Raw genomic sequence first — 12,677 nt, 5'->3', positions numbered from 1 at the left:
GACCCAGAAAACTCGGAGAGAAAGGACCATCGGGAAGGGGCTGAGAGGCAGGAGCGTACCTGGGCCCCTGAGGGCCCCGGCGGGCGGGCCCCGGGTCTGCCTTCCCCTGATTCAGAATCGCCAAACCTCACTTAGGTCTGACGGACCCTCTCCCTAGTAATCCGGAGGAAAATTACCTCCCCTTTCTTGTAATCTGTGCGCACGAGGTGACAGAGGGGACCCAAGGCGCGAATGTACCCGACCTCCTGAAGCCCTCGCTGGGATCCGGGAGGCAAATGGACCCTCATCGAGACTTCCAGGCAAGCTCGGCCATCTGGTCACCCCATTGGAAAGCATTGTGCGCGACCAGATGGCCGAAGGGATGTGCGCGACCAGATGGCCGAGGGGACAGGCGCGACCAGATGGCCGAGGTGAAAGGGGAAAGGGAAGGGGAAACCTCCCCGGGGCCCCCAGGGGCCTGGCCGGAGCTCCTGAACCCAGACGAGCGAGGGGAGGCTCCCCGGACACAACGGAACCCCGTCCCAGGCCTTTGGGAGTGCCACAGGCCGGGGCCAGAGACCCCGACCCGGGGCCCGGCCCGGCCCCTGGACCCAGCCGGGGCCCGCAGGCGCAGGGGAAGCCTGACGAGCAAGGGGAGGCTCCCCGGACACAACGGAACCCCATCCCGGGCCTTTGGGAGTGCCGCAGGCCGGGGGACGGGGCCCGGGGCCAGAGACCCCGACCCGGGGCCCGGCTGGGCCCCTGGACCCAGACGGGGCCCCCAGGCCCGCAGGCGCAGGGGATGCCTCCCCGGGCCCTCCGGACCCTGCCACGCGGCAGGACCCAGGACGAAGCCCGGGGCGGGAAGGCCGCCCTCCCCGGGGTCCCCAGGGGCCCGGCCGGAGCTCCTGAACTGAGCCAAAATGGAACCCTGTCCTGGGCCTTTGGGGATGCCGCAGGCCGGGGGACGGGGCCCGGGGCCGGAGCCCCTGATCCGGGGCCCAGCCGGGCACCTGGACCCAGCCGGGGCTCCCAGGACCACAGGCGCAGGGGAAGCCTCCCCGGACCCCTTGTCCCGGGCACCCTGCCACGCGGCAGGCTCCGGGACAGAACCAGGGCAGCATCCGGGCCCGTCCAGCTGCCGGCTGAGGACCGAGAGGGGTCCCAGAGTACCCTGTCCCTAGTAATCCGGAGGAAGGCTACCGCCTTTTCTTGAAACCCGCGTGCTCCGAGTGACGGAGGGGACCCTAGGGGCGAACGCGCCCGGCCTCCTGGAGCCCTGGTTGGGATACAGGAGGCGAATGGACCCTCATCGGGACTTCCAGACCAGCCCAGCCATCTGGCCCCCCCTTATAGGAAAGCATTGCGCGCAACCAGATGGCCGAGGGGAAAGGAGCGACCAGATGGCTGGCAACTGATTGGACTCCCGTCTGCCCGCCCAGAGCCGGGCCATAGCGGTAGGGCTCCCGCCTGATCCAAGGGCTCGGTGGGCTCCGCTTCCCGGGGGGGCTCGGGGACAGCGGCTGGGCCTCAGGCACGGGGAGGACCGACGGAGCTCTCGGGCACGGGTACCCCGGGGGAGGACTGCCCGGGACCCGTGGAGCCACGCCGCGGGCCGGAGGAGGGAGACCCGGACGCCTGGGAGGATGTTGTCCGGGCATAGCCCATCTGGTCCCCGGCAAAGAACCACCAGCCCCAGAGGGGTGTACCAGCATACCCTGCCCCTACTAATCCGGAGGAAGGCTACCCACCTTTCTTGTAACCCTCGCGCTCCGAGTGACGGAGGGGATCCTAGGCGCGGATGCGCCCGACCTCCTGGAGCCCTGACTGGGATCCGGGAGTCAAATGAGCCCTCATCGGGACTTCCAGGCTGGCCCGGCCATCTGGTCGCCCCATTGGAAAGCATTGCGCGCGACCAGGTGGCCGAGGGGAGAGGTGCAACCAGATGGCCGGGACTGAAAGGACTCCCATCTGTCCAACCCCGAGCCTTCGCGCTAGGGTACCCGCCTGCCCACGTAGGGCTCCGTGGCTGCAGGGCTCCGTGGCTGCAGGGCTCCGGGGCTGCAGGGCTCCGGGGCTGCAGGGCTCCGGGCCTGCAGGGCTCCAGGGCTCCGGGCTGAAGGGCTCCAGGGCTCGAGGGGGGGGGGGGGGTGCTCGTAGACCCCACGCTGTGCCTCAGGCATGGGAGGCCCGGCGGAGCTCCCGGGGCCCGGACGCCCGGGGGACCCATGGAGCCCGGCCCGGGCACTTTGCCTCGCCGCGGGCTGGAAGAGGGAGCACCGGACGCCCCGGGGAAGTGTCGTCCGGGCTTGGCCCATCTGGTCCTCGCCTGAGAACCGCCATCACCAGGAGGGGTGTCCCGGCATACCCTGTCCCTACCAATCCGGAGGAAGGCTACCCACCTTTTTTGTAACCCTCGCGCTCCGAGTGACGGAGGGGATCCTAGGCACGGATGCGCCCGACCTCCTGGAGCCCTGACTGGGATCCAGGAGTCAAATGAGCCCTCATCGGGACTTCCAGGCTGGCCCGGCCATCTGGTTGCCCCATTGGAAAGCATTGCGTGCGACCAGATGGCCGGGAGCGAAAGGACTCCCAGCTGCCCACACCAAGCCATAGCGGTAGGGCTCCCGCCTGCCCTTGCAGGGCTCCGGGGCTCTGCACCAGGGACTCTTGTCCCGGGCAGATGGACACTTGGCAGGACGTGGGATCCCAGGCCCTGACCAAAAATCAGGAGGCCCGGGGCCGGTCCCTGCTTCTCAACGCAGCCAGGCCGGGGAGATCGGGGAGCCTGCCCAAGCACGAGGGACCCCAGTCCCGGGCACACGGTCCCTCAGGTTGTGCGCTCGTTTTCCACAATTTTTTTCATAATTCCGCGAAGAGGCATTCCGCAAATTCCGCCCAGCCCTACTATTAACCCATTTGTCATTTGTTACAATTTACCACATGAATTGCTACATTGCCGGCACACAATTAAAAATCATAAGCTGCAGCTCAGTTGTGGCTCATAATGAAAAATCATAAGTCGCAGCTCTGTTGTGGCTCTGGGTATCTCATATTCTTGTGCAATCAGCAAACACTATATATATCACCAGAAGGGCCTGCTGGACAACATGGTACCATATTTTTGTAAATCAGCCAGGAGTGTAAAAAAGATCAGGAAGCACTTGGAGCACATAACATTTGTGAGGGACAAACGTCTAGCACGTCTTTCCTGGGCCTGTGTGGTGCTGGCTAATGGGACTGAGGCGCATGAGGATAGGTTCCATGGTACGACTAGAAGGGATAAGTTATTTCCCTGTGTTGAGATGTTTTTACCTTTTTCTGTGTTTGTTGATCTTACTAAAAGCCAGAAAAACATTTAACACAGATTACTATGCCTCGTCCCCTCTTAATGGAATACAAGCAACTCCAGACTAGTTTGACTTTGAGTTTTTTCAGTGAGATACAGCTTTGTCCCTGTAACACAACGAGCTCAACTTTGATTACACAAAAGGGGTGAATGGAATTCTTAATTTTACCTCTGCTGTTGATAGATTCTCAGCGCGGTATTCCATTACATCGTTTTTAGACACCTATCAATGCCTTTATAGACAGACACCAATTGTATGGAGTATAGATGCCGAAAGAGTTTTGGGATTGCTTGTGTTCCTGTGAAGAAACGGGGTCTCACAGGGTGGGTCAGACTGTTCCTGTTGGGAAGGGGCCAACTCATTTACATTCAATTGCATCCTTTCTGTATTGGCTCAGGCATGGTCTTGAAAGTGAGTCAGGGTGATTACCTGTGACTGATTAATTTAAGCATTCCATAGTTATCACTTCCTGTTTGAATCAGTGTCTCAGCCTAGACTGAAGTCGTCAGTGATATTTTGTCTTTTTTTACAGTGTTTGCTCTGGAAACACTTGCTGGAGTGAAGGATTATGAATTGGTCTTTCCTGAGAAACTTTATGCAAGGCACAGAGGTGACTCAAAGGTAAATGGAAAAATATTTTTTAGATTTTTTTTTTTTTTTTTAGAACAAAATTTCCTCAAATACCTCTTACTTGCCTGTTGAACCATTTGTTGCATATCGTTAACAGGTTTGTATCAATTCTAATAACACTCCTGTATAAGTGACTGTTCAAAAACCACAATTAATTGTGCTTCTTTCTAATGATGGGTCTGTCTTCAATTCTGCAAACAGGTTTCATTAGACTTTAGGTTTAAAAAGAACCCAGTTGAATAACGTCTGATTTCCGTTCATTGAAACAGTGTGGACTTGACCAATGGACAAACAAAATATATGTATGTGGACTTTGTGAAGCGAAATTGTCAATATTTAAAAATCAAAATACATCATAATACTCCAAATACAATTTCCAGTTATTTCTGTATGGTATAATAATACTAACCAATTTGAAAATTGATTAGATCTGCGGATCTCTGTGCATGTCAGTTATTTTTAGAATTGTATGAGTATGCCAGATTTGTGTATCGGAGGCTATCGCTCCAACATCATACAAGTAGACTGGTGCTTCTGGATCAGAATTTTAAAACGTATGGGATCGCGGATCCTTTGTTGCTAGGTACAGATCTGCACATACTAAAATGACTGGTGAAGTGATTTAGGGTCTGTAGAATGTTGCTAGCGTAAGGGTAAACTAAAGCAATAACAATGGCATTACACATGTCTATTCCAAAACACAGTTTTTTGTTTTCAAGATGCATGGATTCTATTCTTGGGCTCCTTCCCATTTGCAAATGCATTACCACCTACGTGAAGTAGGTGGTATTTTGCGAGTTGCGGTCGCAAAACCTTTGTACATAGCTTTGCGGTCGCTATTAGGAAGGGAACGCCCCTTCCTAATAGCGAGTCGCAAAACAGTATTTTGCGAGTCGCAATTTAATTGCGAGTTGCAAAATATTATTTGTACATGGGCCCATGCTTTTTAGCGTGCACAAACGGGTCTTGTGCATGCTAAAAAATGTCATACATCAGGCCCCGAATTTCCACACCCAAGTGCTGTATCCTGTAGCACTTGGTGGAGATCTGCAAAGATGAAAAAGTAAAGAGAGATGTGAAAAAAGTTGTTTTTTCATTTTGGGTCCCATTGAAAATTTTGCTTGTGCTTACAACAAAAATATGCTGAATGAATTTATTCCAAACTTGACATGAAAGTAGAACTTTACTCAGAAGGCATGCTTTCTCTGGTTTGTTGTAAATCATTTGGTAAATATTGCAAGTTAGACTTGGTTGGCCTGTTTCAAAATGGTCAAAAAAATGTCAGCCTTACTATAACCAGTCAAGTTTTGTAAACATGATTGACGTGATTCGTGAATCATGACTTGCGAGTTAAAATGGCAAATATACACAAAATGTTAACCCTAACCAAAAAAGTTTTACCTTTTGAGTGAACTATTATTCTCATACCAAGTTTGGTGTAAATCTTTTCAGCCCTTGGATCCATAGATGTGAGCAAAACTTACTATGGGAGCTAAAATTGAAAATCATATATTTTTTCACTGTCGTCTTTGGTGTTTTTTACCCATGGACGGAACTTTAGGAAGCAATGCATGCCAAAAGGCTGGCAGAGAAAGTATATTGCCATGTTTCGTGTAAATCGGTACAAGTGATAACAAATTATAGGCAAATCAAAATGCCTTTTCAAGGGAAATTCCATCTGAAGCATAACTACACATTGGCGACTGCTCACACCAGTGGTACAATTGTATGGTTGTGACTTTGATGAGAATTCCCCTGAAGGAGAATGTAAAGTTTCCTGGCTGTTGTAATGGAAAGGTTCAATTCCATTAAGTGATGGAAAGTGCCACTTTTTGTTAAGGTCACCACCACTTTTTGCTCACTGGTACTGATGTTATTGATTGGTAGTGCACTGGGTCCTGGTTAACCAGGCCCTAGTGCCAGTTCTCTTTCCCTAAAAGCAAGAAAAGTGCTTAATTTGTAACTAAATTGGTAAGGACTTTAGCACCCTTGTTAGTCTGTGGTAAATGGTACCCCTGGTACTTTGGGTATGGGTACTAAAGAGGGTCCCTAAGGGCTGCAGCATGTATTATGCCACCCAAAATGACCCACACACAAACTGCTTGGAGACTGCCATTGCAGGATGCGTGAAATGGTGCAAGCCATTCCGAAAACACAACATTGCCCACTACCTGTGTTCAATGCCCAAGTACACTGCATATACTATATGTAAGTCACCCCTATAGAAGGCCTTAAAGCCATAAGGCAGGATGCATCATATTACGTGTGCAAGCACATCTGCATGGGCAGATATGCTCCTGTGATGTCCAGCTCCATTGTTAAACATTGTAAGTGATCAGGAAGCCATTTCAAAGGTATGTACTTGACACTGGTCATTATGAGTTACCCAGCTACATAAAAACTTCACTGAAAATACTGATGTTTGAGAGGCAAGATGGCGGCCGCTACACCGGCTGGCTAAGCAAGCTCTGTCACTCACCTGGGCAGCATCCCCTCTCAGAAGTTTCTTTTTTCGTCTTTTAAAGTCGGGTGGAAGAGCAGAGACGTTGCTCCCCCTCTGGAATGCTCTTGTGTTGGTTGTGGAGGCATTGGGAGGCAACGGCACCCCAGTGTTTGTTCCCACTAAGCCCAGCGCACCGAGTGGCGGCGGAGCTCTCTCGGACCCGTCAGACCATACAGATGGCGCCGACAGCAAGCACGAGGGGCTCCAAACCACAGGGATTACAGACCGCTTCTGGCAGCCCTGCAAGCACAGCGAATAGCCTGGAGAAAAGCCGAGCATCGCTGGGGAAAGCTGACATCCGGCAGGGAGATGGCGGAGTTGGAGTAGGAGGAGGTAGAGGAGACGTACCTGCTCGCAATAAGCAGACAGTCACCTCCATGTTTAAAGCCCAGCGCCAGAAGCCGAAAAATATCACCAAGGATAAAGAGGTATTGACCGGCCCCTCAGGGAAAAACAATACTTCTATATTTAACCCAATGAGTGAGGGGGCCAAAGCATTGGAGATTGGGACAGAGAATGAAATGTTAAATACTACTTCTGACACCTCTGTTCTGGGCAAGGAGGGTAATTGTTTGATACAGCATTTACCGATTGATACGATAACTAATATTCTGAAACCCTCCCTTCCTGCAGTTAACTTTACGACCTTGACTTTGACAGAGGAGGAACCTGGTGGAATTGGGAAGGTGGTTACATTTCAGGTAAAATGCATTTTGGGTAATGTAGTTCGAGTGAATACAGCACAGATTGACTTACCTGAAATATGTAATAGAAATGCTGAATCCCAAATCACTCAACCTACTCTTGACCAAAACCTTGAATCATGCGCCAGGATGAACGGAGACTCGGGCGAAAACAATTTTTCATTGTCTGATCCATCTGATCCATCTTTCTCCTCGGGGGACGAAAGTCTTGGGAGAGGATGGGGGGAAGATGATAGCGATCTGAGTGGCCCTGGCTTGGATATTGAAGAGGTAGAACTCTCCTCTCAGAAAGGTGGGACGGTCCGGAGGAAAAAAACGAGATCCCATACCCTGGATAAAGTCTCTGACCAAGGTGGGTCAATGGTGTGGGACTACTCCTTTACTCCGAACTTGGGAGAGACCAGGAAAGCACCAGCTGAGGATTTAAATCAATCTCAAGCTCAAGCCCCAGCCCAGGCTTCAAATCTAAATTTGTCTGAAGAAGTTACTCTCACCACAATCTATTAAACCATCTTGGCACACAGGAAAGAAACTAGGGCTGAGAGCGTCCGAATTCAGATGGGGTATCGCAAAGTGCAGAATGCGATTCGAAGAATGGCCAAGACCTGCTCAGATTGTTAAGAGAGTGGGAGAGGCAGAGATCAGAATCTCAGCAGCGGTGGATGAATTAATAGCACAGAAGTCCCGGACACAGTCTCTGGAAACACAAAGGGCAGATTTAACATGGAAACTGATGGATTTAGAGAATCGTGCGAGAAGAAATAACTTCCGCATATTGGGTGTTCCAGAGGGGATTGAAGGAAAGGATATCCACCAGTTCGTTATTGATTTGTTTAATGAAGCATTCCCGGACTTGAAACAATGGGATTGGAAGATTGAGTTACAGCGTGCCCACCGCTTCCCTTTTAAACAACACAAGGAGAACAGTTGTACACATGGGGAAACCCCGAGCCATTCTGATCTGTTTAAATAACTTCCTGGCTCGTGAAGCATTATATGATCTGGCCTGGCCGGATAGGAAACGCAGGGGTAAAGGGTGCGAATTGTTTGTTAGACCCGACTTTTGTCAAGGAACAGTAGAGAAAAGATGGCAGCTTATGCAATTAATTCCAGGCTTTCAGGAGAAAGGGGTTCAGGTGTTTTTATTGAATCCAGCAAAGCCAAAGGTTATTGTAAACGGGGCTGTAACATTTTTTACTTCTGAAATTCAGGCAAAAGAATATTTGCTCACACTGTAGGGTGGGTTGTCTGCAAATTAGAAATATAACTGTTGAATATCATTATAGGGACTGGTAATTGATAGCTCAGCTGGTTTTGTTTTCTTTTTTTGTTTTCTCCTATTTCCTTCTTTCTCTATTTTATAAATTGGGGTGGGAGTGGAGCTGCTCAGTTGAGTGAGTGGGAAGCGGTGCTTGCTTTATCATCACCTAGGACCTTGGTCATTACGCCTCATATGGTGGGGGGGAGGGAGGGTAGGTTGGGTGGGGGTAGGGGGGGGGGGTTGGATGGTGGTCCGGGGGGTGGGGAAGGGAGGGGTTTTTGTTTCTTTGACAAATTTATCACTAATTGATTCTGAGTTACAGCAGTTTAATAATTGCCTTTTGAGAGGGGGAAAAATCTTTTCCATGTTTTTGCATGTGATTTTGATTATGGGGATCTTTGTACACTCTGATGACAGGTAGGCTACGGATCTGTTCTCTTAACATCTGTGGTCTTAATGATAGGAGGAAACATGGGATGCTGGCTAAACAATTGCGTTTTATGCGGATTGATATGTTATGTCTTCAGGAGACTCACATACAATGGAATAATCGCAGATGGTTGGGGGAACTTGGCTTTGAGACAGTAACATGCACTCGCCAAATATTAGGGGGGTGGCAATATTGTCAAAGAAAGGAACATGTCTATCTAAGAGGACAAAGACAGATAGTCTGGGTCGCTGGGCGATTGCAGAAATTATAGTAAACAAATCAGTCCTGACTCTATGCTCAATCTATGGGGCTAATCTTGATGATCCTGAGATTCTGAACTTTTTAAGTATAGAATTGGCCCTATGGTCAAGCCCCTTAATACTATGTGGGGACTTTAACATTCATATAGATAGCCAATATGATCTGTATAAACCGTCTATTTATCAGGGTAAAAAAGTCAGGGTTTTTAGAGCCCTTCAAGGGCTGGTATCTGAATATGGGCTATCAGATAGCTGGTTCAAACTTAAATCTCCAGACCCAGGATATACTTTTTTCTCTGCCCCCCATAATAAACATGTGAGGTTGGACTACTTTTTTCTTTCTACCCATCTGGTCAGTGGTTGTGATATTGAGATTTTCCCTAGAGTGATCTCGGATCATAATCTATTGATAATAGAAATTCCTATCCAAGGGATGGGTAAGGTGCAGCGATCCTGGACGTTTGAGAGAAAACTTCTGTTGGATAAGGCATATTGCTCTCACATGGCTACTTGGATACCTGAGTTTTTTTCTATTAATCGAGATACAGCTTCTGCTTGCATAGTCTGGGATACTTTCAAATCAGCGGTAAGAGGGGAGACTCTGAGCTTCACTATTACACGACAAAAAAAGATACAAAGGGAGATCCAAAATTGGGTGGAATTATTAAAGCAAGAAGAATGCAATCTAATTAATAAGATTTTGCAGGGGACAAGTATAGTTGAGTGCCAGCAATCTATTGCTATATTAAAAAATCAAATTCATGAGTATATCAGCTCGGAGATAGCAGCCAGATATATTCAACAGAAGGCAGAGGCATATGAGCTGGGTGAAAATACTGGTAGAGTTTTAGCCAAGTGACTGAAACAATGGGAGGCTGCTAACCGAATTTGTAAAATTAAGGATGACGAAGGACAGACCCAAGAGACCCCAACTGGAATTTTAAGTGTTTTTCAAAAATGTTATCAACAGCTGTATTCACATGTCCCTACTGTGATAAAGAACGATATCTTTACTGAGTTTCTAAATGAGATGGAGACGGTGAAGGTTCCTCAGGGTCAAAAGGAAGCTCTGGGAGCTCAATTTAGCTGGGAGGAAATAGAACTAGCTCTGATCTCCCTAGCTTCGGGAAAAGCAGTTGGCCCTGATGGTATCCCGCTGGAATTGTACTGTGTATTTCGAGAAGAGCTCAAACAAGATATGACACATCTACTTGAACCTGGACGTAGTAAGTATGAGATTCCTGACTCGGGGCGAAAGACCACCATTATTATTTTTTTTTTAAAGTATAAACCAGAGCTGAGCCCTGCTTCCTATAGGCCAATAACGCTTATCAATAGTGATAGCAAAATATATTCAAAATTATTGGCAATAAGGCTAGGTAAAATTATAACTCCCTTGGTCTCCCAATATCAACATGGATTTATTCCAGGAAGGAACACGACTGATCATGTTCGTCGGGTGATTGCCCTTCTTGATTGGGCTCAAGCCACAAGGTCACCGCTCGGAGTCCTCCTCTTGGACGCCGAAAAGGCATTTGACAGGGTCTCCTGGCGGTTCCTTTGGTCAGTTTTAAGTTGGAAAGATCTGGGTAAAGATTTCATACGGGCAATCAAAGTGATATATACAAACCCTGAAGCCGTAATTAGGATAGCAGATCAGGAATCATCAATATTTACTATAAGCAGAGGCACAAGGCAGGGTTGTCCTTGTTCACCCCTTCTTTTTGCTCTATATATCGATCCTTTTTTAAAGAAGCTAGAGTCTTAACACCCACATTAAAGCAATTGAGACGGGACGGGTATCTTACAGAGAATTGGCTTATGCCGATGACATCGCGGTCCTTACGAGCGATGTCGTTTCTGCCTTCCCAATTGTCAAAGATTTAGCAGAACAGTTTGGAGCCTTAGCTGGGTATAAACTCAATGTTGATAAAACTTTAATTTTGTGTTCTGGTTTGTCTTGCCCTCCCGGCTTTCCTGTCGTGACTGAGGCTACGTATCTGGGTATTACAATTACTGCTCAAGTAGAAAAAATCCCAGATATGAATTTTTCCCCTTTAATTGAAGCTAGCAATAAGAAATTGGAGAGACTGGATCATCTACATTTATCCTTGATAGGGCGGAGCAATGTTTTAAAGATGCTGATCCTACCCAAACCTCTATATCTGTTCAGGACAATTCCGCTTGAGTTTCCATCTTCTTTTTTTTTTTAAATGGAAAGGGTATGCTCTAGGGTTCTATGGTCTTATCGACGATCAAGGAGAGCAGCCAAATGGCTGTTCCTCCCTAAAGATCGTGGGGACTACCCATTCCGAATTTCTTATTGTATTATTGGGTCGCAATTCTCCAACATATGGCTATTTTACTTGTTGGATCCAAATCTAATATACCTATGGCATGCCGCCCATCTATATATGAACTCGGTCTGGGGGATCAAGCGAAAGGGCTACTGGTCTCAATATTTGAACCCAGCTATTACAAAAAGACAAGATTTAAAATTCTTCAGGCTGCATTTAAGGTATGGAGACAGATTCAACGGAAATTAAAAATTCCAAATCTAAATGCATATACTCCTTTATTAACCATACCCAGCTTACCGCCAATCTTTCGGGATCATGTTACAACTATTTGGGGCAGAAAAGGTATCTATAAACTGGGAGACTTTTACTGTAACGGTCAAATGAAATCTTATGCAACTCTACAAGAGGAGTATGAGCTAAGCAGGGCCGATTTTTAGAGATCCGTAGTTTTTTAACTAGTGGACCTCATCGGTCGGTCTACAATTTTAGTAAAATTTCTTTGGTTGAACTGATTCAGAAAAGGGAATGCTTGGGGAAATTATATATGAACCTGCTTGAGTCTTTTCCAGATGACTTACTGTCCCTTACAGGAAAATTGGTTAAACTACTGGGGGAGGATGAAATTGACATTGAAGATTCCATATCTTTAGCAAATCAGATCTTGATCATGGGTAGTATTGGGAGTCAACATTTTATGTCCATATTTGACTTATATTACACTCCAGCGAAAATATCAAAATGGGGTGGTACTAGGGGCACTAGGGGTGCAAGTTGCAGCAGGTGTAATTTATTTGCAGCAGATGCTGTTCACATGTTTTTCACATGCCCAAAATTAAAATAATTTATTTATGATATCGAAACCTTTTTATCCGCAATCTTTCGGACTCCAGTCCGAATTAATCCAGCTCTCCTTATTTCTAATAAATGGATGGGCAAGATCAGATAGAGAATTGTTATTTATTTCTGTGGCCATTGCCCGTCTGTGTATCACATCCCAGTGGATCAGTGTGGATCCCCCGACTTTCTCGAATTGTAGGGCACGTTTATTTGCGGTATACAATATAGAGTCGTCTATCTATAAATTAAAGGGATGTAGGAAAAGAGAAAGAGGGCTACGAATTTGGGCACCAATTGATAAACTGACGAATTAAGTATTATTGGGAATTTTCACTGAATTTTCATTGCTTCTTCTTTCTGAAATGTTTGTATGTTCTTATCTCCTCCTCTGAGCCTACCAGGATTATTCAATTCGATCTATGT

At 47.7% G+C, this 12,677-nt stretch overlaps 1 protein-coding gene across 1 annotated transcript in view; it reads left to right on the top strand.

Moving 5' to 3' along the window:
* Nucleotides 1-12,677, top strand: part of LOC146784501 (zinc metalloproteinase-disintegrin-like VLAIP-B) — a 3,966,015-nt gene that overhangs the window by 48,903 nt on the left and 3,904,435 nt on the right. Inside the window, exon 2 of the mRNA XM_085632966.1 lies at nucleotides 3,862-3,950. Within this exon, the coding sequence (XP_085489092.1) occupies nucleotides 3,862-3,950 (89 nt within the window). The remainder of the gene's footprint in view (nucleotides 1-3,861; nucleotides 3,951-12,677) is intronic.

The sequence above is a fragment of the Triturus cristatus genome, chromosome 11 (assembly GCF_964204655.1).
Source record: "Triturus cristatus chromosome 11, aTriCri1.1, whole genome shotgun sequence".
NCBI lineage: Eukaryota > Metazoa > Chordata > Amphibia > Caudata > Salamandridae > Triturus > Triturus cristatus.
This window is presented reverse-complemented; position numbering and strand designations above follow the sequence as displayed.